This window comes from Acipenser ruthenus, chromosome 51 (assembly GCF_902713425.1).
Source record: "Acipenser ruthenus chromosome 51, fAciRut3.2 maternal haplotype, whole genome shotgun sequence".
Lineage (NCBI taxonomy): Eukaryota > Metazoa > Chordata > Actinopteri > Acipenseriformes > Acipenseridae > Acipenser > Acipenser ruthenus.
Window position 1 is genome coordinate 3,486,273 of NC_081239.1, and position 26,274 is coordinate 3,512,546.

Consider the following 26,274-nt stretch of genomic DNA (forward strand, 5'->3'; position numbering starts at 1 on the left):
ATAAAGTTCTGGAGAAGCACCAATCAGGGTTGGGTTATAAAAAAATATCCCAAACTTTGAACATCCCCTGGAGCACCGTTAAATCCATTATTAAAAAATGGAAAGAATATGGCACAACCGCGACTCTGCCTAGAGAAGGCCGTCCACCAAAACTCAGTGACCAGGTAAGGAGGGCATTAGTCAGAGAAGCAACCAAGAGGCCAATGGTAACTCTGAAGGAGCTGGAGAGATCCACAGCTGAGATGGGAGAAACCGTCTATGGGACAACTATAACCCGGACGCTCCACAAAGCTGGGCTTTATGGAAGAGTGTCGAGAAGAAAGCCATTGCTGAAAAAAACCCATATCAAATCCCGTTTGGATTTTGTCAAAAGGCATGTGGGAGACTGTGACAGAAATACAATGAGTTCTGGTGATAAATCTTCCTCCTGAGCTGTGAGGGCGCTAAAGAACGGGAGGAGAAGTATCTGGAAGGGCTGGCCTGACAGTTCGTTTCCAGGACCGGGAAGTGGGTCAGCCTGGAAGGAAGCGAGACTCTGTTGTAAGACCATATTGGTTTGACAGGTAAACGAGGGGCAGCTGCAAGTAATAAGGCAGCTGCAACCATTTACCTAGATATCATGCGGGATTACATATAGGGGCCAGGGTAACGCTGTTCTTTTCCTTCGTTTTGGGTAAAGCGCGAGAGAGAGAAGGACTGAGAGAGGAGCTCTCAATAATAATAATAATAAAAAAAGACGTGATACGTGTTTTTTGTGTTGTGTTTGTCTGTGTAGTAATTGTTTGTGTTTTACTTCACCAGACAGTTAGAGCACATCTCCGGAGCTGTCGCCGAGGGTCAGCACAATCCGGAGCACGACTGCACTAACTGTCACGAAATACTTGTGTTTGCACTAAGCACCAGCACGACTGCACTCACCCAGGACTGGTGACTGTGTGTTTATTTTTGTTCGGGACTGTGCCCCGTTTTGTTATCCCTGTGCTTTACACATTGGTGTGTATAGCCGGGGGTTTATTAGTTGACGGTCACCAGACCTGGATTATAAATAAAGCACTTTCTTTCCCACTGTATACCGTTGTCTGCCTGTCACTCCTGCATCGCATCACCGCTACACCTGTTCCCCTTCACTAGCCACTTTGCCACAGAGACACAGCAAACATGTGGAAAAATCTTCTCTGATCTGATGAGACCAAAATCAAACTTTTTGGCCTTAGCACAAAACGCTATGTGTGGTGCAAAGCCAACACTGCTCATCACCCTGAGAACACCATCCCCACGGTGAAGCATGGTGATGGCATCATCATGTTATGGGGATGCTTTTCATCGGCAGGGACTGGGAAACTGGTCAGGATTGAGGGCAAGATTTATGGAGCCAAATACAGGGAAATTCTAGAAGAAAACCTGTTTCAGTCTGCAAGAGACCTGGGACTGGGGCGGAGGTTCACCTTCCAGCTGGACAATGACCCTAAACACACAGCCAAAGCTACACTGGAGTGGTTTAAAAACAAGAACCTGAAAGTCTTAGAATGGCCCAGTCAAAGCCCAGACCTCAATCCGGTTGAGAATCTGTGGAAAGACTTGAAAATTGCTGTTCACCAACGGTCCCCATCCAACTTGACAGAGCTTGAGCAATTTTGCCAAGAAGAATGGGCAAAAATTGCAGGATCCAGATGTGCAAAGCTGATAGAGACTTACCCAAAAAGACTGTAATTGCTGCCAAAGGTGCTTCTACCAAGTATTGACTCAGGGGGGTGAATACTTATGCAACCAACAAATGACTTTTTTTTTGTTTAATTAACTTTTGTGTCACAATAAAAAGATATTTTGCACCTTCAAAGTGTATGTTGCGTAAATCAAATTGTAAAAATCTCAATTAAATCCATTTTAATTCCAGGTTGTAACACTACAAAATGTGGAAAAGTCCAAAGGGGGTGAATACTTATGCAAGGCACTGTAAATTGGCCCTAAAACTGAAATAAGTGAATACGTAAATTGAGCCTTATTCATACATTTCATCCGGCAGAGTAATGCCTCTGACGTAGTAGGACTAGCCCTTTGCAGTCCTATGTCGGACCTGGTCCGACATCGCAATTTTTCCTTTCCGGTCCAATGTCGGACCCTGTCCGACATCATCAAAAAGACGCAAAAAACAGGTCTCTAGTCGTATTTTCTCCGGAAAAAGCTAAGAAAACCATTCAATGGCCGAGTGAGACTGATAGGAGTCGAGAGAAGCCGAAAAAAAAGGGGGCGTATCTCATGAATACTGATAGACCCGATTCCACATAGATAACACGGACAAACAAACAAGATAGCTGCTTCCGCATCCAGCACTCAAAGAATATCACAGACATTTGCAGAGCTTTTTTTAGATGTTATAGTAATAAAATAACGACTTGGATCACATTATTGAGGAGTTTGGTGATAAAACGAGTGATCATATTTATCGGTATGTACTATTATTAAGAGTTATTTGAAAACTATAGTGAACGAGGGGTGGGGTGGTGCTGGAGATGCAGTACTGAGTGTCCTGTTGATATGCAGTGCCTTTTAAACCTGTTTTACTGTGAAAAAAACACTTTTAAACAGCGTGTCTAAAATAAACTGCTCGTGTGAAAATAAATTGGGCCTGACGCGCTTGACACGCGCTGAATAAATGGACCGCTAAGGGCTAAGGCTAAGCGCTAAGGACGGATAGAGTGCGTGGGGCATAAGAACATAAGAAAGTTTACAAAGGAGAGGAGGCCATTCGGCCCATCTTGCTCGTTTGGTTGTTAGTAGCTTATTGATCCCAGAATCTCATCAAGCAGCTTCTTGAAGGATCCCAGGGTGTCAGCTTCAACAACATTACTGAGGAGTTGGTTCCAGACCCTCACAATTCTCTGTGTAAAAAAGTGCCTCCTATTTTCTGTTCTGAATGCCCCTTTATCAAATCTCCATTTGTGACCCCTGGTCCTTGTTTCTTTTTTCAGGTCAAAGAAGTCCCCTGGGTCGACATTGTCTATACCTTTTAGGATTTTGAACGTTTGAATCAGATCGCTGCGTAGTCTTCTTTGTTCAAGACTGAACAGATTCAATTCTTTTAGACTGTCTGCATTTTGCAGTTGTGAATAACTTATTGTTGATTAACTGTTTACACATATTTATAATGTGTTATGTTGCTAACTTGCTAATACAACATTTATAGTTGTCCTTGCTTAAATGCACACATGTTGTTGGTTAGAATGTTTCCCATGTTCATTTTATGGTGCTGTGCTATTTAATTATTTTTTCTAAATGCAATGCATTGCATATTCACTGTTTTATGCCATGACATTTTTAAATAGTATTGAGTATTTATTTAGAGTTATTTGTCTTTCTGATGGTATAAAATGTTACTGTTATTTACCTAGTTATCTTTTTGGGGTTTTAACAGAATATAAATGGCATGGCATAATAGCAGTGAAACATCTGGGATATTTATAAATGTGTTCAAATGATTAACTTGAATGACTTTCTATTTAAAGATGTATTCTAACATTTATTAAATGTATTAATACTGTGAAATGAAAGCTGTGCTCATATTGAAATATTGAAGATCATGCTGTTAATAAATGGAGCAGGGTAATCAATTAGTCTTATTAATTCTGATCGAAGTTATAATAGGGTTTAGCCATATACAATGAGTGTTCTGCTGAGTCCTATAACAGTTTATATTAATACAGGTTATATTTAAACGTTTAAGCAAGGGTTAGAAGTTTAAATAATTAGAATCGTTAAATAACATTGATTGTTTACAACTAAAAGTGAAAATAAATCTAATACTTAAAAGTAAACCAATAAGAATTACTAAATTCTCTAAATTCTCTGTAAGTCTCTATAAGTTGCCTTGGATAAAGGCGTCTGCTAAATAAACAAATAATAATAATAATAATATATATTTTTAATAGAAACTAGTAGGAATTTTTGAACGTGCTGAAATGGAATCAACACGAGTTTCTGAGATGTACGTTTCCTCCAGGAAATGCTAGTAGTAACACAGTTCCCCCTTCAGCACAATAGCAAGTAGTTTGTTGTGGGTGCTCACACAGCAAGCACCCAGTCCTGAGTTCATGTTGAATGTCTGTACTGTATTGTTGGTCTCTGATTTAAAGTCCCTTTGTTGTAGACGATACCTGGAATGGTTTTCGATTGTTGAAACCCACATGAAGTCTGGAAAGTCTTACACAACTTTGTCATGTCAGTAAATCATTCATCTGAGTTACTTGTACTGTAACACTTGAAATGTATTTGCTTACGATTGTAAGTGACCCTGGATAAGGGTGTCTGTTAAGAAATAAATAATAATAATAATAATAATATCCCTTTTTAATCAGCCCCCCCCAAGCCCCCTTCAAGCCCCCCTCAAGCCCCCCCTACTGCCGCCCCTGAGCGTCAGCAGTATTCTCAGCTAAATAAATGAAATTTATAATTAAAAGGAGGAGGGGCACGCACCAATCTCCACGTCACCAATTGAATCATTCCATTTACATGTCAGCAATTAATTCCTGCAAACATTATAAATACTCTCTCCACTTACTCCTTGTATGCGTTTTGATTCATTCGTTCTCGTACAATCGTGGATAATATTTTGGATTTCTGCGTTTCGTCGGACGACGAATTGTTTGCTCATTCCCCGTAGCAGAAATCCCTTCTTTCAGTTCAACCAGCTCTCCCCATCTCAGATGTATCTACTCAAAGGCAACTGCAATCTACAGTTTCCAACTCCAACCTTTTCAGCCCAGATGTCCGCCTCTCCATCACCTTCATCGGATCCTTTGCCTGCTCTCCGCCACAACTGCAGATCAGCACAACATTCCGGTCATTCTCCTGTTCACCGTAGCTTCCGCCTGTATACTAGATCGGCTCCAGCTTCAGACATCAAAAACTGGACAATCCCAAAGCTTCAGCAGTTTCTCCGCAATAAAAATATTCCATTCAAATCGACAGCACGTAAGGAAAAACTGTTTAACATGTATCTATCTAGTCTTCAGATTTCCCCTTGTCGCAGGCGTTATGACAAAACCTCGGATCGTCGCTTTCCAGTCCCCTCCGCACCCTCTGAATCAGCCTCTCAAAGCCCCGCCTCCACCTCCTGAAGACCCAGTGGGTGGAGGCACCACAGCAGCCATCTATCAAAGGCTCACACAGCAGCTCCTGGGCAAGTGAGTACTGAGGCTTTTTTTTACAGTCAGAAGCGGCTGCTCCCGTGATTCGTCCCGGGTTTTCAGTGTCTGCTGCGGGTATTCTACAGGCCCCTGCCTTGCCTTCAACTATAACCTCCCAGGTTATTCTCCTCAGACGTCCAGCAAGCCTCGGCAGTTACATCTAGGACCACTACAGGTGTCCGCAGGCCCCCTCAGTGGTTCCTTTTTTGTCTAATTCAGGTGTCCAGCAGGCCCCTGCAGCCACTGTGGCCGCTGTGTGCGTCCAGCAGGCCCTCACAGCAGTTCCTTCTCTGTCCAATGCAGGTGTTCAGCAAGCCCCTGCATGCTTTTCTTCTGCCTTTCCAACTTTGGGTGTCCAGCAGGCCCCTACAGCCACTTCCTATTCTTTGCCTCTCACGGGCATCCAGCCTTTCTGTCCAATCTTTCCTCTATCCCAGCATGCCCTTCCTCCTTCACAGGCTTGCAACAGGCTCCTCCATTTCTTCTTTCTATGCCCAGTTCCCAGCAAACCCACACAGCAGGCTCCTCACTCCCATCTCAGCTGGGCCCAGCTCTTTTTTCCTGTTCTTTCCCCACAGCTATGGGCATCCAACAGGCCCCCATAACTGCACCCTCCTCTTACTCTCCCTCAGCATTTTTCCCCCAGCTGTCCAGTTTCTTAATAACCACCCTTTACTTCCTCCCTCAGCAAGTTCTGTTTTTTCTTTAAACAATGCTGTTGCTTCGCCTCCTCCTGAAAACTCCCTGATCTTCAACGCCAAGCCTGTCTCCCTTTTCCTGCTCCACCAGATTTTAGCAGGTGCAGATATTAATTTGGTTTCCCTCCTTACAAACACCCTAGATTCAGCCACTACCAGAGTGGTTCAGTGCACAGATCTTTGTTACCCTCAGAACATCTAACTCCCGCTTATTCAAAACTCTCACCATTCACCATCATCTGTGAATTCTATCCTGACCGGCGCCGTGAGCTGGATGATTACATGTCAATTATTCTAGACCTTTCCGTTAGATTCGGAGGATCATACTTCTTCGAATACCATAAAGCCTTTTCTGCAAAAGCCGCTGCAAAAACGTCTCCAGTAATGGAGCCAAAGGATTTACTGGGGAGCCTTGGATCAAGATTTATATTCTTTTTTTTCTCCGGCTGTTGGCATGCTCCATGTGTAACTCCACCTCTCACTCCACCATTTCCTGCTCCCTTACTGCCCCTCAGCCCCCCCTTTCTGTCCCTTCCTCGCAATCCTTCTTTTTCTTTCAATCCTTCCAGATCTAAGGATGGACATGGCCGTAGTATTACTTTCTCTGGCGGCCATCAGATTTGTAATAATTTCAACAAAGAAGCTCCTTTTCTTCCTGTAACTTCTTCCACATCTGCAGCCACTGTGAGTTAGAAAATCAATTCATGATAGGTCCTTTTGAATCTCCTCCTTTTTCTGTTTTGCATTAACCCCATTGGCATTGCAATAAGAAAATATTCTGGCAAAAAGAAACTGATAATTGACCTTTCTGCTCTCCATAACTCCTCTACTCCCAGCATCAATAGTTTAATTCCCCATGAAGATTTTTCACTACAATATGCAACAACTGACCATGCAATTTCATTAACCAAAGTCGCTGGGAGAAATGCATGTTTGTCCAAGGCTGACATTTCAAATGCATTTAAGATCATGCCCATAGATCCTACTCTATGGCACCTCTTAGGAGTACAGTGGCTTTCCAAATTCTTTTTTTCAGCTCGTCTGACTTTCAGCTGTAGAGCAGCCCCAAGATTTTTAACACTGTCAGAAGCCCTGTGCTGGATTCTTCTAAACAACAACCGCATTCCCTTCCTGCTGCATCTCCTGGATGACTTTCTCCTCATTGATTTTCCTCACTCTCCTATGTGTTTTCAAATTTAGGTGTACCCCTAGCATCAGAAAAAACTTTGGGTCCACTCACTTCCATTTGGGTTTCTAGGCAACACTCTGGACTCTCAATCTTTTTCAGCTTCACTACCTCAGGAAAAAATAGATTGCATCACATCTATCATTTCTACTTTCCATGTAGGTCCTCCTCCTACCAAACATGATCTCCTGTCTCTACTAGGCCATCTGAATTATGCCATGAGGATAATTCCCCAAGGAAGAGATTTCATATCCTATCTTCTCCAATTAGTCTCATCTGTTGATTCTCTCAATTATGTTATATGTCTAGACTCTTTCTGCCGTGAGGATCTCCGCCTTTGGGAACTCTTGCTGAAAGAATGGAACGGAATCATATTTTTTATGATGACTGCCTCCTGTTCCTCAAATACATTCAACTCTTTACAGATGCAGCTCCTTCCCTCGGCTTCAGAGGAACAGGTTTTATTGATTATAATCCCAGCCTGGTGACCAAACAATGGAAGTAAATAAACGGGTTACAGTCCCAAATAATAAACACATGTATCTTTCCCACAATGCACAAAACACAGTCAGCAGTCCTGGGTGCATGCTGTAGTGCTCGTGGTGGGTGATACAAGTTTATTCATGCCAAAAGTGAAGTGCTGTTCCGGTTTTTGTGCTGGCCCTTGGTGACAGCTCCAGAACGTATTAGCCGTCTAATAATAACAAACAAACAATTATAGATAAACAAAACAAAACACTCACGGTACTTATATCACAGGGTCTCTGGTGGGCCCTTACAGTTTTAAGATTCAAAACTAAGGAACACATTGCGATTCTCCATCCCCTTTTATGCTGTCACACATGACCCCTTGGTAAATGAGTGCAATCACCTCTCCAATATGCGGCTGCCACATCGTTTCCCTTCCGGGTCAATGCGTTTTTGCAACTGAGTCTCGTCCATTTCCAGACTGGCCAACTTCCTTTGAACCCTGGGAAAGAACTGTCAGACCAGCCCGTCCAGATAACTCTGTTCTTGCTGCTTAGCATCTTCACAGGTCGGGAGGGAGATTTACAACCAAGAATCATTGTACTTCTCTCCCAGTGCTTCAAAGAGTTTTATTCTGAATTGTATAAATCTAAATCTATCTCGAGTACCACAACTATTACAGACTTTTTAAAATCTCTTAATTTACCAAAACTGAATGACATAGCCAGAGAGACCCTTGATTAAGATTACACAGTAGAGGAAATACAAGACACAATAAAAGCATTTCCGAATGGTAAAGCGGCTGGACCAGATGGGTTTGTTATATAATTCTGCAAGTACAATAAGGAAATAGCCCCACTACTACTAAGAATGATAAAGCATTCCCTTTGCAGTTCATGTTTCCCGCCTACACTATATGAAGCGAGCATTTCCTTATTATTAAAGAAAGACCGAGATGAAACTAATATGTCATCATACCGTTCAGTGTCCTTATTGACCTCAGAAATAAAAATATTTAGAACATTTTTAGCTGACAGATTAAACAAACACATCTCATCTATTATACACTCCGATCAGACAGGGTTCATTCCAAATAGGTTCTCTTCTTTAAACGTGAGACGACTGCTGAATATTGTGTACAGTAAGTATGAAAAGAATGTAAGTGCCGCTGTCTTAGCTTTGGATGTCGAAAAGCTTTGGACCAAATTGAATGGAAATATATTCTTATAGCGCTGGAGGAGTTTGGGATGGGAGACTTTCATTTCATGGATAAAGACTTTATATGCATGTCCAGCGGCATTGATTCTCACAAATCAAAACAAGTTGGCCCCTTTTCATTTACATAGAGGAACACGACAGGGATGCCCCCTCTCACTACTGTTATTTGCAATAGCAATAGAGCCATTAGCAGTCAGTATTAGAAAACACACAGGTATTAGAGCTCTAAAGGTGGGAAATATTGAACATCGCATCTCTCTATATGCAGATGATATTCTGCTATATATATATATCACAACCAGAACTATCTATCCCTCCTTTTTTAAACCTTATTGAAACATCTGGTGAATTTTTAGGGTATACCATAAACTGGCAGAGGAGTGAACTAATGCCACTTACCACTGATATAGATCCCATTTTTTTAAAGATTGCATGGGATCAGATTAGTTATTTGGAAATGTAGCAGGGTGATTGCCCTGCACGTGTGTATTTAGTGTGGGTATCATTTGTATGGGGAAATGGGTCTGTGTGTCGTTTTGGAGTCGATTTGTTTAATTGAATTATTGTTTTACAGACGGGCGCTCGATTGAGACTTGCTGCCTGCTAGGCTTGGTTGAGGGGAAGGGCAGCAAGTGATTGGCTGTGCTGGACCTCAATCAGCAGGTGGGCAGGTCTTGACCGAGTGTCCGTCAGTTCAAAAGCATCCGCGGGAGATGGTTCGAGGCGACTGCAACGCCATTGCCAGAGGGGAGCGGCATATACTCGGGAGGAGAGGGTCCGCGCTGCAGGAACGACAGCTACGCAACCCTGAGACTGCAAGCGGTGCTTGTGAAGGCAATGCCCAGCCAAGGCCGTATGAAGCAGCACGAGTCGTTGTATGAATACCGGCTCATGAGTAGGTTAGTTAGGGGATTGTGATCCCATGTGATGTATAGCGAGGGTGACGTAGTGTAGCCGGTTCCTGGAGCGGGACGCCTCGTTTATAAGGCTAGCGCTCGCCCTCTGGGGCACCTTTTATTTGTAGTTTTTGTACTGTGTTTTATTTTGCCTTTTGTACAGCTTGCTGTATGTGTCCTCTGTGTGTTACCATGGCTGGTAACGTCACATGACCACTTTTACTTTCTTTTCTGTTTGTGAATAAATCCTGTGCGCCTGTGCCGGCGTGTCAACTCCACCCCCAGTTGTCTCTCTGTTTTGCTAAACAGCGGCTATCCACGCAAGTGACACGAGGAAGACCCGGTACCATATGGTGTCGGAAGGGGATTCCGCTGCATCCTGCCGAAGCAAGGCTAGATCGCTACAGAGAGACATGGAGGAGCAAACCCCTGAAATTTTTTGGGGGGGACAAGGGCAGACCGCAGGTAACCCTGAGGGGCTGCTGAAGATGGATGGAGCCGCGAGATCCCGAATGTCAGTGAGGCTGAGGGAGGTCCGTCCCCGAGAGCTGCAGAAGGAGGAGTTCCGGTCCTGGAAGCTGGCGAGGGAGGAGCCGGAGAGACTGCCTGCCTGGAAGCCAGCGGGAGGAACTGCCTGCCGAGCGTCAGCGAAGGAGGACCTGTCGTTCGTGAGAGATCGTCTCAGAAGGAGGCGGGGCAATCCTCCGGAGCGGAGCCCCGTGAAGGGACACTGGGTTTAGGGGGTAAGCGGGGTTGAATGGGCGCCCCCTCACAGAAGCCCAGGGGTAATTAATTGTTGGTGAATAGTTATAAATGTTAGTTGTTTATTGTTAAATGATTTATTGGATAAATGATAGTTATTGATAATGTGAGATTATTGTAGTGATGTTAATAATTGGTAATTATAGGAATGATAAATTAAGGTTAAATGATAATAGTTAAATAGTGATAATAATGATGATCATTTATAATGATAATAGTAAACTAGTGATGTGTATGGTGAAGGTAATAGTAATAAGGATTATGGTTAAATTTATAGTAATACTTGTGGTGATGGGAATATTGATAAATGATAATGATGGTAAATAATAGTGAATGATAAAGTATAGTTATAATTGTGATGATTAACATTGGAGCCAGTGAGCTGTCTGGTGGCTGGATGGGCTCTAATGTTCCCTCCCACCCGCCCATATGTGTTAGAATAGTATATTTAAAAAAAAATAAAAAAAAATAAAAATTGGGGGGGATGGGGGAGTAGATATAAAGAGTAATTTTTTTGTTTTGTTTTAGACTGGGTGTTTTTGTAGGTTTAAGGTGTCTGTTAGTGTAAATTGTAATATGGTAGTAGTTATATATTAAATGGGAGGTATGTAGCAGGGCGATTGCCCTGCACGTGTGTATTTAGTGTGGGTATCATTTGTATGGGGAAATGGGTTTGTGTGTTGTTTTGGAGTTGATTTGTTTAACTGAATTATTGTTTTACAGACGGGCGCTCGATTGAGACTTGCTGCCTGCTAGGCTTGGTTGAGGGGAAGGGCAGCAAGTGATTGGCTGTGCTGGACCTCAATCAGCAGGTGGGCAGGTCTTGACCGAGTGTCCGTCAGTTCAAAAGCATCCGCGGGAGATGGTTCGAGGCGACTGCAACGCCATTGCCAGAGGGGAGCGGCGTATACTCGGGAGGAGAGGGTCCGCTCTGCAGTAACGACAGCTACGCAACCCTGAGACTGCAGGCGGTGCTTGTGAAGGCAATGCCCAGCCAAGGCCGTATGAAGCAGCACGAGTCGTTGTATGAATACCGGCTCATGAGTAGGTTAGTTAGGGGATAGTGACCCCATGTGATGTATAGCGAGGGTTACGTAGTGTAGCCTGTTCCTGGAGCGGGACGCCTCGTTTTAAGGCTAGCGCTCGCCCTCTGGGGCACCTTTCATTTGTAGTTTTTGTACTGTGCTTTATTTTGCCTTTTGTACAATTTGCTGTAGGTGTCCTCTGTGCGTTACCATGGCTGGTAACGTCACATGACCACCTTTACTTTCTCTTCTGTTTGTTTGTGAATAAAACCTGCGCGCCTGTGCCGGCGTTTCAACTCCACCCCCCAGTTGTCTCTCTGTAGTTTGTAAACAGCGGTTATCCACGCAAGTGACACGAGTAAGACCCGGTCACAGGAAATTATAGTCCCTAAAAATCCTAAACTTATATTCAAAAATCTAATATAATTCAAAAATCTTATAGTCTAAAGCAGAACATTGAAGAGTGTAGAATTGTACCACTTTCGCTGATCGGGTGTGTAAATGCCATTAAAATGGTCTCTCTGCCAAGATGCTATACCTCTTTCAGAATGTACCTTTTTTTTTACCAAAATCTTTCTTTAAGACTGTAGATTCTATAGTAATGCCATTTATTTGGGGGTTTAAAGCGCACAGAATAAGTAAGAAACACTTGTGTAAACCAAGAGCAGTAGGAGGTCTGGCACTTCCTTTCAGCACTATTACTGGGCAGCCAATCTAGAAGCACTGGTGTGCTGGCAAGATGGCTTTCCTGAGGCAGATGTTAACTCTAAATCCTCACTTCATGCATTGCTATTCTCACTGGAAACTTCATATAAAATAACGAATAACAATTGTGTTACACAATTCTCTGAGGATATGGAAACAGATAAAGACTGCCCTTAATTTAGCAGGCACCTCAATCCACAGCCCTATATGTTTTAATCACTCTTTCCCTCCATCCCAGTCAGATGCTATGTTTAAGATTTGGAGAAAGCTAGGAATAAACTTTAGAAGATCTGTATATACAGTAGATGGCCACTTTGCCTCATTTGACCAGCTGAGGAAAAAATACCTTGCCGGCAACCCATTTTTTCAGATATTTACAAACAAGGAATGAAACCAAAAGAACCCGAGGTATATAGACTTTCACTGTGTCCTCCTGATGCTAAAAAGCGTATAACCCGTTTCTATGACTTATTTTCTAAACAAATAGATAGCTCTATAAATTTTATCAAAAGCATATGGGAGAAGGGGATTGGACAATAATGAATACAATCCTGTTCTGTTAATGCCAGACATCATGTAGAATTTATAAGAGTATTTTGCTACACCATTTCTGGACATGCCCTAAGCTTTATGAATTCTGGTGATATACATTTAGGTGTTACTCTGAGATGTTTCAAAGTGATTTTCCACCTGATCCAGAGACAGCAGTGTGGAGTAGTGGTTAGGGCTCTGGGCTCTTGACTGGAGAGTCGTGGGTTCAATCCCAGGTGGGGGGCACTGCTGCTGTACCCTTGCGCAAGGTACTTTACCAAGATTGCTCCAGTAAAAACCCAACTGTATAAATGGGTAATTATATGTAAATGTAATTGTATGTCAAAATGTGATATCTTGTAACAATTGTAAGTCACCTTGGATAAAGGTGTCTGCTAAGAAATAAATAATAATATTAAATCATATACTGGGATGTTCTGAGCTCATTATGAATAAAAGTAAGGAGGAACAGAGTGCTGTAGTATATGGGATGATTATTACTAAAAAATAAATCATCCCATATAAAAAATCAGCATGCTTAAAGACATTTATGTTATCTAGCAGTAACATTTATTTCTTTGTTAATTATTTTATGAAACATTGTAACCAAAAATGCTTTGAGTTTGTGACCCATCTATTCGTAGGGGGAATGACTGGAAACACATGCAATTTACTTACCTTAGACAGCATTGACATGGAAGAGCATAGGTGTGTATGTGCACATATGTTGCTGTTTTTTTTAAATGATCTATGTAACATGTAATCTGATGTTAATGCTCTGTTCTACCCCAACAGTGTATACTTGTAAGAAAAATTATATAAATAAAATATTGAAAAAAAATATTATATATATATATTGCAACCATTAACTGAGAACTGAGCTAAGAATATAAAAACAAGCTGATCATTTAAAAAAAGACAGAAATTTACATATTTAAATTAAGCAGTTGCTTTAATGGTATTAACATAGAATTAAATCTGAAACAATTTATATTTATCCCAATTCAAATCACCTGACATTGTCAATTCATACAGATAAACATTATAAACAGATATATAATTTCTACAATAGATGCCGCTTATTAGCAATTCTGATAAAGACAACTTTTGGTTATTAACATTTTTACAGGAACCAATCCTAACCTTTGTTTTTCACTAAACAACTTTCAGATAATGACAACTTTTAGAGGACTACAAAGCAGCATCTACTGTATATAAATAAAAAGCTGAATTCAGGAGTTGTAAAACTTACAAAAGATCATCCTGTGGAAAATTGAAAAGGGAGATTGTGACAGGATTGACCGAGGTCTGAGACTCAGAGACAGTATAAAGTTCAAAAATAAAGTTTTCAATAAACAAAAATACAAAATAAACCAGCACAAGGGCCAAACAAAGAGATTTAAACACAAAATACAAACACAAAACAAAAACTTACAAAATGAAGTTTCCAGGCTGGGCGTTGCCTTCACTGGAACCAAAAACTTACAAAGACACAGCACAAACAAAACACTCTTCTGGAACTCTCTTTCTCCTACTCTCTCTCCTAGCCAGGGCCTCTCCCCTGGCTTTTATTCCCTGTGGCTGGAGCCCAATTATTCAATAATTACTGATTAGTCAATTAGGGCTCCAGCCACATTCTCACATGTTTTTCTGGCAGGGAGGAATTTTAACCCCCTCCCTGCCAGTCCCAACATTGATCATAAAGACGGGGCAGTACCCCGTCACATATCCCCCCCCTTGTGCCAAGCACAACATGGCCTAAATGGCCACCTCCCCCCTCAGTCTCAGTCCCGGAAGAGGGGGAAGCACAGTGTCCATGGGGGTGGCCATGGTGGGACGTCCGGCATCACCCAATTCTTCGTTGCCGGCAGCTCCCTCTTCCGGGGCTCCGGCCACACACTATCTTGCCGCGAAAGTGCCGCTGGGGGAGCTGGTCTCCTGACCTCCCTCCCCCTCTTCATGGCCAGCAACTCCCCTCCGTGGGGCTCCGGCCATAGTGTAGCGACCCCAGGCGAAGCAGGATCCCTGGCAACCCCAGGTGACGGCAGCAGCAGCGGACCCTCGGGAGGCGATGGCAGCAGCAGCGGACCCTCGGGAGGCGACGGCAGCAGCAGCGGACCCTCGGGAGGCGACGGCAGCAGCAGCGGACCCTCGGGAGGCGGAGACGGGAACGGCGGCCCGGCTCCCTCTGCTGGCGGAGGCGGGAACGGCGGCCCGGCTCCCTCTGCTGGCGGAGACGGGAACGGCGGCCCGGCTCCCTCTGCTGGCGGAGGCGGGAACGGCGGCCCGGCTCCCTCTGCTGGCGGAGGCGGGAACGGCGGCCCGGCTCCCTCTGCTGGCGGAGGCGGGAACGGCGGCTCGGCTCCCTCTGCTGGCGGAGCCGGGAACGGCGGCTCGTCTCCCTCTGCTGGCGGAGGCGGGAACGGCGGCCCCTCTCCCTCTAGTGGCGGAGGCGGGAACAGCAACTCGTCTCCCTCTGCTGGCGGAGGCGGGAACAGCAACTCGTTTCCCTCTGCTGGCGGAGGCGGGAACGGCAACTCGTCTCCCTCTGCTGGCGGAGGCGGGAATGGCAGCTCGTCTCCCTCTGCTGGCGGAGGCAGGAACGGCAGCTCGTCTCCCTCTGCTGGCGGAGGCAGGAACGGCAACTCGTCTCCCTCTGCTGGCGGAGGCGGGAACGGCAACTCGTCTCCCTCTGCTGGCGGAGGCGGGAACAATGGCTCGTCTCCCTCTAGTGGCGGAGGCGGAAACAACGGCTCGTCTCCCTCTAGTGGCGGAGGCGGGAACAGCAACTCGTCTCCCTCTGCTGGCGGAGGCGGGAACAGCAACTCGTCTCCCTCTGCTGGCGGAGGCGGGAACAGCAACTCGTCTCCCTCTGCTGGCGGAGGCGGGAACAGCAACTCGTCTCCCTCTGCTGGCGGAGGCGGGAACGGCAGCTCGTCTCCCTCTGGCTCTCGGGACGATAGCTCCTCCCCTTCTGGCTCTCGGGACGGCAGCTCCTCCCCTCTCTGGCTCTCGGGACGACAGCTCACCCCTCTCTGGCTCTCGGGACGACAGCTCACCCCTCTCTGGCTCTCGGGACGACAGCTCCTCCCCTTCTGGCTCTCGGGACGACAGCTCACCCCTCTCTGGCTCTCGGGACGACAGCTCACCCCTCTCTGGCTCTCGGGACGGCGGCTCCTCCCCTTCTGGCTCTCGGGACGGCGGCAGCAGGGGAACCAGCAGGCATGCTCCTTCTGCTGGTGACGGTGATGGAGGCAAAACCAGCAGGAACTCTCCCTCTGCTGGTGGACACCTGGACCGTGGACGTTGGGCCTTCCCCCTCTTGGGCTCTGGACGCACCGACTTCCCCCTCTTGGGCTCTAGACGCACCGACTCCCCCCTCTTGGGCTCTGGACGCACCGACTCTCCCCTCTTGGGCTCTGGACGCACCGATTCCCCCCTCTTGGGCGCAGGACGTTCGGGCTCCTCCCACTCAGGCGCAGGACGTTCGGGCTCCTCCCACTCAGGCGCAGGACGTTCGGGCTCCTCCCACTCAGGCGCAGGACGTTCGGGCTCCTCCCACTCCAGGTCTGTGTCCGGTAACACCTCCGGGTAGTGGTGCTCCTCATGCCCGTACTGCATGCACTGGGTGCACCACTCCTCTTCCTCCCATGTCTTCCTTCCTCTCTGCCTCCTTCTTCTCCCCTCTGTTTGCGTGGGGCAGATGGCCACTGTGTGCCCATATGCCCCACAGCCAGTGCACAACTCTGCCGCGAGACTTTTTAAAAACAACTCCCCGTCATCATCTGCCTCCTCCTCAGACTCCTCCACGTCTGGCTCCCAGTCGAGCTCTCGACACGCGTTCTCTTCATGCCCGTACTGGCAGCAGTGAGCGCACCACTCCTCTACTTCACTGACGGGAGCCCCTCCCATGTCTACCTCCAGGTAATCCAGCACCATGCTGGCAATATCCTGAAGGGAAACCGGGTGGTGTCGTCTCTCCCACTCTTCCCACCTCTCCCCATCTCGACGCCACAGCATGCGGATGGCTATGGGAAGGTCGTGGGGGAGGTCTGCTTCGGGGTGCACCGGCCACTCCCAGATCTCCCATGATGGTGGTGAAGGCGGTGATGTTGGAAGTAGTGGGGTGGCTGCCGAGAACAGGGTTTGCAGCTGCTCCTGGTTCCGATTGTGGGGGCATCCTGCCCAGTTGTGGCCATCCACCCCACAGCACCCACACCAGTCAGCTGGTGGCCCATCTGGACAGGACCTCCACCGATGATCCAGCATCCCGCACCATGAGCACCAGGGGAAAAGACTGGCTGGGTCCTCCAGCTGGGGTGGCTGTTGTTGCAGCAGCCTACATTTCTTCGGCTGCTGCTTCTCCTGCCTTTGCCGCTGTCTGCTCTTCCCCATTTTCCAAAAAAAAAAAAACTCCCAAAATTCAAGAGAAAAAAAAAAATTACTGCTCTGAGCCTCCAGGTGGCGCTCTCCCACTTCTGACATCAACTGTGACAGGATTGACCGAGGTCTGAGATTCAGAGACAGTATAAAGTTCAAAAATAAAGTTTTTAATAAACAAAAATACAAAATAAACCAGCACAAGGGCCAAACAAAGAGATTTAAACACAAAATACAAACACAAAACAAAAACTTACAAAATGAAGTTTCCAGGCTGGGCGTTGCCTTCACTGGAACCAAAAACTTACAAAGACACAGCACAAACAAAACACTCTTCTGGAACTCTCTTTCTCCTACTCTCTCTCCTAGCCAGGGCCTCTCCCCTGGCTTTTATTCCCTGTGGCTGGAGCCCAATTATTCAATAATTACTGATTAGTCAATTAGGGCTCCAGCCACATTCTCACATGTTTTTCTGGCAGGGAGGAATTTTAACCCCCTCCCTGCCAGTCCCAACATTGATCATAAAGACGGGGCAGTACCCCGTCACAGAGATATTACTATTTTTTTTTACTGTGTTGCCACAATTAAATGAGGAACACCCCCGAGGCATTAATACTATTTGTAGTAGTGATAGTAATAATAATAATAATAATAATAATAATAATAATAATAATAATAAAAGGCCTAATCTACTCGCCACCAAACCAAACCACACCCCAGTCTTGACTGCTCATGAATATGCATGCCAGTGGCAATTTCAGACAGCACTTTGGCGATAAAGAGCTCTTGTCAGGCCAGGTGAATACATCGATCGTAGAAATAATAACACGTATGTGTTAAGGAGTGTTATCTCTAAATAAATATAGGTGAATTGTGTTTAAAAATGCAATCGTTTTAAAAAGAGAAGGCTTGGAATAGGAAGTGAGGCAGATTTTACATTATATAGATAGAGGAAAAGTCGCTACCGGAACTCTTTGGATTCCCATGATGCACCGCTTAGGCACGGATGGAAGTTCCAATGTTAAATCAGCAGAGCTGACCATCTTGTGTAGATAGAAGATCTGTGTCCTTATTAATTACCACCCATGAATACCTATTTTATACACCCGTGTCTGGAGCCTAATTAATCACTTAATCATGTATTCACTTCTCAGCTCCAGCCACATTCAATTGTGTCCTGACAGTGAGAAATGTAACCCCCTCCCTCCCTGCCAACCCCCACCCCCTACACACACACACCCACACACCCCCCCCCCCCCCCCACACACACACACACACACACCAACAAACACACACACACACACACACACACACCAACAAACAAACACACACACCAACAAACACACACACACACCCACACACACCCTGTGACAGGCAGACTGAACACAAGAGGACTGGGAACCTCTCTCGATATATGGAAAAAAATGTGGAAAATATCAAAGCAAACAGTGAGAAAAACAGAAATAAAGGAAACCCACCTGCAAGCAGAAGGATGAGGAACCCCCTCTTCTCCATCACAGCAGACTCTGCATTAGAAACAGAAGACTTTCCATTAATCACCTTCATAGAGGGAAAGCTTCAAATAAAAACACAGCAAAACAAAATAACAATAAAACACTACAAAAAGAATATTCACACGTTCGAACCTCAATATAATTTTTTATTTTTATTATTTATGGAGGAATTACATTGTATATGTGTTCCATGTTCCAAGATTGCAGTTTGCAAAATAAAGACCACAATATATTTGATAGGTCTGTGATACCACAGTGCTGAAGAGAAATAATATAATTAGAACTGAATATTTTAGTTTGTTGAGTTCAGTGTTCAGTATTGAAGAGTTTGATGTATGCCCATGCTTAAATACATAAAAAAAAAAAAAAAAAAAAATTCTTTTGGTTCATGATGTATTGGTACTTTCACAGTTATGTTTTACTTGTTAACAATTACAATAGGAACCTGCAATATCCAATTTAATTGGTTCCAGGGGTCTGCTGGATATGTGACAATAACTCAGAGGGAGTTGTTATACTACTTTGTAGTTTCTTAATGTCAGTGCATTATAAATGAACAAATTCAGATAGAGCAGTGTGTCTAAAACACCGCAGTGCAGTATTGCACATATACTATACAAAGAAAATCTGTAAAACTGACTGCAAAAGAAGTGCAGTACTAAAATCAAAGCATTGTAATACACTATTTGACAATTTATAAAACTGCGTTCCAAAAACAGTTCTTACTTTATTTTACAGTCCATGCCAAAGTAATTTGACAGTTTGGGTTTTCTTTTGGACCAGTGTGTGTGTTAACCCAAGACAGAAATGGAGTTTAAAAAACAACAAAAAAAAATATTATTTCAGCTTTTTAACGGTACAGCGATTATATTAATCACTCGCTTTCTTGTTCTGTTTTATGTGAACTTAGTGACTACTGTAATATATAAAAGGTGAAAGTGAATTGCCAAATGCACCGTCTTTCGGACTCCCTTTTTGACTGCAGCAATGCCCCTCGTCTTTTCTAGTGCCTGGTTTTTCTATGCAACTGAACACATTCTGTCCCGCTAAGAGCGAATTTACTGTTTTAGACACACAATAAAATGTGTGGTGATCAGTTTCCATCTGTACTGTTATTATTATTATTTGTTTATTTAGCAGATGCTTTTATCCAAGGCGACTTACAAAGACTAGGGTGTGTGAGCTATGCATCAGCTGCAGAGTCGCTTACAACTACGTCTCACCCGAAAGACGCAGCACAAGGAGGTTAAGTGACTTGCTCAGGGTCACACAATGAGTCAGTGGCTGAGATGGGATTTTAACCGGGGACCTTCTGGTTACAAGCCCTTATCTTTAACCACTGGACCACACAACCTCCTGTTGGTACCAGCATATGTACTAATATGGACCGATTGGCCTCCTCTCGTTTGTATGTTAATGGGACAGGCCAGAGATCCATTGGTTAATAGAGGAGATCATACAGGATCAAATGCATCTGCTTTTTAAAAGTTAACTGCAGGAGATTTTAACTCTTGAACACTTGTTGAAATGTATTTTTCTTGCATTTCATTTGTTCTAGTCTTCATGTTCATCATTTGTTGTAGCCCGTTTTTTTTTTTATTCAAAATAAACCTGCATCAACAAGACACATATAGATACTGTAAAGTATATGCTCTTTCAGCATTGCTTTCTTAACATAGTGAGCCTTCAGTGTTTTCGAATACACGCTTTTAATACAGTTTACATGAATGACCCAGTTTGAAGTAAAGGTTTTTATATTTCTTATGTTTGTATGTATGAATTCACCTCTTGGTAACAGGACCTGGAAAACATTGGGTTCAGCGGACCTAGAACCTATTGGAAAATACGCAAAGTGTATCCCTGAAGTGTGACTCCAGGATAATGCGAGAGCCAATCCTGGACTAGGTCTGACAACACTGAATCTGGTACAGCTCAGTGGGGACCTGGCCAGCTTGTCCCTCACTTGCCTCAGGATACTTATAATTGGTACAGAAGGTCTTTAGTTTAACTGCCTGTTTATTTTGATATGTTTGCTGCTTTAACTGCATAGGTAGCAGTGGTTAGCTTGTCTTTTTAGATTGCACAGTGGGTTAACACAAACAAGCAGTAATGATGGCTTCAAAATCCTGACGAGGGGTACAAGATATAGGTCTCTGCACTGCTGGTCAGTTTCCAATGTTCTTGTCATATTTACTTATAACAGTAGGAAACATTCAGCAAACTCCCTGTCACTGGATTAGCTATTAGAATGTCTTCATGGAAATGTATGTATTCTTATATTATTTTGTAATATTCCAGGGGGGTCTGAGGAGCTTGACAAACAAGTGGACAACATTTCTTAAAGCCAGACTGGTTTGCTCCATTCCTGGGCCAGATGCACATTTCGATTAATTACGTAAGTGATGCTCCAGATCAAACATATGTCTTTTACATTGTTAAAGTTAGAATGCAATGCATTATCTACTCATTATCTACTACTACCAGGTACAGGATGTATTATCTGTTATTCAGCCTTTCCAATCCAGTACATTAATAAGTGAAAAAAAACACAAATAGATTTCCTTGCTAAGTTCCCGCTGCGTCACCACAAGCAAAACGTTTTCCCTTCTGGCTCAACTATTTTGCATCAAGTTCGCCACGGTGGCAAAGGCTTTGAAAAATGTACTTGTGTAAGACTGCCAGCATGATTGTTTTTAATGTGTGCTGGTAGATGAATCAATACAGACACTGTTTGGTTTGAATTAATTTCGCCCAATGAAAGCACTTGATCATGTAACACATGCATGTCACAAATGTTGTGTTTGGCGGTAGGACAGAGGTTCAAATTAAAAACAGTCAGCGGACGGCACCGTTTGTAAAAATTATTTTTTTAAAAACATGGCATCAAAAAGGAAAAATTCTTGGCATGTTTTTAAAATAAATTTCTACAAACGAATGATCAGAATCATGTCCCGAAAAATGGCAAATGGCCAAAAAGAACACAGCAAGCCAGAAACACACAAAAGATTACAAGTTATTTTTTTCATTGTTTGCTATCTCTTTAAAATATGATAAAATATATTATTATTATTATTATTATTATGTATTTCTTAGCAGACGCCCTTATCCAGGGCGACTTACAATTGTTACAAGATTTCACATTATGCAGATATCACATTATTTTTACATACAATTACCCATTTATACAGTTGCTCAAGTACCTTGCTCAAGGGTACAACAGCAGTGTCCCCCACTGGGGATTGAACCCACAACCCTCCGGTCAAGAGTCCAGAGCCCTAACCACTACTCCACACTGCTGCCCTACTACTCCACACTGCTGCCCTATATGTTGGAAATAGTAACATAGTGGATTCAAAAGAGGAGTAAATTAATAGAATTCTGGCAGAGGTAGAGGGGACCCGACCAAGGTGAAAGGCAATCAAGAAGTGTACCAGCTCCTGCTTCCTAAGGTCTACAAAAATAGGTGTTAACATGACTGCATGATGGTAATGGCCATCAAGGGGAGGAACGAACGATGCAGCTAGTTTGTAATCGCTGCTATTGGCCAGGTATGTACAATGATATTAAGCAGTGGTGTCGAGATTGTGAGTGCTGTACCTTGGCAAAGGAAAGGCACCCCTCTGTTCATAAACATTTGAGTCATCTACTAGCTTCGCAGCCTCTTGAAGTCTTAGCTATTGATTTCTGTAATGGAAGTTTTCAACCTCCCTTGAACCTAAGAATGGTAAGGGGTTATTCTTCCAGGTTCTTTATCCCAACCCGCGTGTTAACTCAATGAGGAGACGTTGTAGTTCTTATTCAAAACATGTTTAATAAGTTTGCAAACTGGAGCGTTCAACAGAGTGACACAGACTCTGTTAGCAATCGCAGAATCGCACACCCAGCTAATTTTTTATGCAGCTTATATAGTTTTCTGGATCATCATGCAAAGGAGGAAATAAAACAGTGTAACCATATAAGGAGTGGCTATAGAACTTAAAAGAAGTGGGGACCATATAGGGTCACAGTCAAGTTATAGAACAAGAAATTATCTCCATTTTTGGAGGATCATAAAACAGTCATAAGATGCGTTTATGCTAAACATGACAGCTAAAATTAGTTCACACTGGTTGCTCCTTGTTACCCACAAAGTTGTTTACTTTTAGATCCTCATTGGTTCATCCGAAAAAAAGATTAATAGTAAGTCTCTGATTGGCTGTCGGTGGGGGATGGTTCCCCCCCCCCCCCCCCCCACGAGTTCCAAGGAACAGTCAGTTCAGTATACTGCAAATTATACATTTTATACTTAATAAACATAAAGATATTATTTCTTATAGCTCGTGTTCTACTCGTCCTATTGACTCGGGACAGGTCTCTACTTAAACTTAACGTTACAACCTATATTGTTATCTAAAAACCTATTTGTTTGCTATTGAGCAAGCTAAGCAAGTGCGATGTTATAAAAATTCCATTACATTTCACACTCTTAGAACCATCTAGTGATGGGAGAGAACAGGTTCTAATCATGACCGACTTGCTGCGTACCCTCCTCCCTGTACAGAAGCGGAACTGGACTGAGCATCTTCCCAAGGTGACATTTGCCTTCAACACTTCAGTACACCAGTCCACCGGTGAGTCCCCTTATCTTTTAATGTATGGACGTGAACCCCAACTCACTGCAGATTTTCTGCTGGGTGCTGTTGAGGAACCAACAAGTGGCCAGGTGGAAGATTGGATGATGGAGCATCAGAGACTCAGAGTGGTTGTGACAGGGTTTTACGTCACTTGCGTGGATAGCCGCTGTTTACAAACTACAGAGAGACAATGGGGGTGGAGTTGAAACGCCAGCACAGGCGCGTAGGATTTATTAATGCAAAACAGAAAAGAAAGTAAAGGTGGTCATGTGACGTTACCAGCCATGGTAACGCACAGAGGACACATACAGCAAGCTGTACAAAAGACAAAATAAAACACAGTACAAAAACTACAAATAAAAGGTGCCCCAGAGGGCGAGCGCTAGCCTTAAAATGAGGCGTCCCGCTTCAGGAACCGGCTACACTACGTAACCTTCGCTATACATCACATGGGATCACTATCCCCTAACTAACCTACTGATGAGCCGGTATTCATACGACTCGTGCTGCTTCATACGGCCTTGGCTGGGCATTGCCTTCACAAGCACCGCTTGCAGTCTCAGGGTTGTGTAGCGGTCGTTCCTGCAGAGCGGACCCTCTCCTTCCCAGTATACGTCGCTCCCTTCTGGCATGGCGTTACAGTCGCCCAGAACCATCTCCCGCGGATGCTTTTGAACTGACGGACACTCGATCAAGACCCGCCCACCTGCTGATTGAGGACCAGCACAGCCAATCACCTGCTGCCCTTCCCCTCAACCAAGCCTAGCAGTCAGCAAGTCTCAATCGAGCGCCCGTCTGTAAAACAATAATTCAATTGAACAAATCAACTCCACAACGACATACAATAAACCCATTTCCCCATACAAATTATACCAACACTAAACACTCATGCAGGGCTATCGCCCTGCTACAGTGGTCTATAAAGGGACAAGAAGTCGCTTGGAGGCAGCTGCAGCTCAGAGAGGGGAAAGGCACAACGACAAAGTGAGGGATGTTACAATACCTGAATGGCAACTGGTATACTTAAGGGATCATAGTGTACGGGAAAGGAATAAGATTCAGGATCATTCAGGCCCAACAGTATACAGAGTAGTGAAAGCTCCAAAGGACGGAGGGGCTGTTTACACTGTCGTACCTTTGGATAACATTGGAAATGTTAAACATGTGCACTGAACGCAGATGCGCCCAGTACCTAAATCTGTACCCTTAGAGCAGTAAAGTGCTATTTCCCTAGATCCAGGCCTGGATTCCTCGGGTGTTGCAGAGGAAGACGATTCCAAGGGCAATGACCTGTGGCTACTGGTGACGCAAGATGAGTCTGCTGCATGGTCTGAAGTGCCACCAGTGGCTGAAGAAAATATTCCCCTTGCAGGAGAGGCAAGCCTGTGAAGAACAACTTGCAGCACTGCTGGAAGACACCATAACGTGCAGCACCTTCCTAGAACCACAGTCTCTGGAGTCCTGGGAACTATGTTAGAGGGGTTCCAGTAGCTGCTTTAGTGCTTCTGCCATATTTCGACCTTGACAGTAATGGTAGCCATCGTCGTGACAACGATGCAAAACCTGGGGGTAGATTGTAGCAGGTGGGACTCGTTTCTATTTGAGTGCTTAACAAGCACTCATTAACAGCTTCTGTGCCTATAAGCTGGCACCTCAGCTTTGTTAGAAAAAAAGCATTCATTTCGCTGAAGGCTGGGGATGCTAGCTAACAGCTGAAGCGAGTCCTACCTGTGTTGAAGGTATGTTCCAGTGTCTCAGTACAATATTTGTTTTATTTTATTTTTAAAATGTTTGTAATAATCATTGCTATAATTACTTACTGGTATTTGTAGGTTGAACTGTGCAGGACGCTGCTAATATTGCTGCTTATCGAGGTAATGTTCAACTTATTTTGATGGTTACAGGTACTGGTAGGGTAAGCCTGGTGCTGCCCAAGGTAATGTGGATAATATCTTAGTTAAAGTGTAGCGGGTATTGTAGGGTGAGTTAAAGGGATCCCGAGGTAATCAGATTTAATGTAGTGCTGACATTGCTATTAATTGTCATTCTTGTTTTTGCAGATGGAGCAATTGTCAGCTGCTGTTTCTTTTACGTTTATTTTATACAGTTTTGTTTTCTTTTGGTATTGGTAAATGCGAGGGGTAATCATATATTTAATTTGCCTCTGTTAGTCTGTGTCTCTTGTTGAACAGGTGGTTGGGTTTTCTTTTAATTTGTTTGTTGTTGATCACTGTGGTTTTGTTTGATTTGGATTGATTCATTATTTCACTTTCTTATTTTGTTTGCACATTTTTATTTTGGTTGGAGTTGTTTTCATTTCGTTTTAATTGGAATAGCACTGCTAACCCTTCTCCGCCTGGTGGCACTTGAGACTTTATCACAATATGTATACTCTTACCTTACGCATTATAAAACTGTTTTAATAAAAGGAAAAAAAAAGATTTATTTGGGTGAAATTCCAAAAGTGAAATAGTCGAATATTCATTCGTTTAACCCGCCACTTTGTCACACTAAACTCAGATCGCTCATTTCATACACCTGCATATAGATAACGTTGAAAAACAAACCAGTGTTTTTATTTAATAGATTATATGGGGGGCATTACAGCTATGGCCAAAAGTTTTGGGTTACATACTATAGAATTAATGATCTTACGCTGACATATTAATTACATATCGCTTTGTAGTTTTCCAAACATTGAAAAATGTGACATTTCAAAATCTAACATGAAATACTGTACTACTATTGTAGTTTCCGGTAGACTTTTGAGATACCATTGTGTAGTTTCTTAGATTGCATGATGTTGAATAAAATCTCAATTATGTTCAGGTAGTTTTTTTGTTTTTTGTTTTTAAATTCTATCTGCATCCTAATATTCTTCTAGGTGATGCAAAACTGTATGTAAATTATATTTCAGTACATAGCCTACGGTGTGGTACTGACAACTATTGTTCCACATAGTGCATACCGCTCCTGTGTGTCCGGGTGCAGACTAGCGGTACCGCACCGTGGAAATGCGCAGCAGTGCCATGCCGTGCCGCTCCTGTCTGTCCTGGGCTTCTAGGAACGTAGATTTCCTTGTAGTGAATTTTTTT

General features: G+C 43.8%; 1 protein-coding gene across 1 annotated transcript in view; it reads right to left on the reverse strand.

Annotated features, from left to right (window-relative positions):
* LOC117422808 (macrophage mannose receptor 1-like) overlaps positions 1–5,818 on the reverse strand; it is a 43,275-nt gene extending 37,457 nt beyond the window's left edge. The window contains exon 1 of the mRNA XM_059015708.1: positions 5,806–5,818. Within this exon, the coding sequence (XP_058871691.1) occupies positions 5,806–5,818 (13 nt within the window). The remainder of the gene's footprint in view (positions 1–5,805) is intronic.
* Between the last annotated feature and the right edge of the window lie 20,456 nt (positions 5,819–26,274).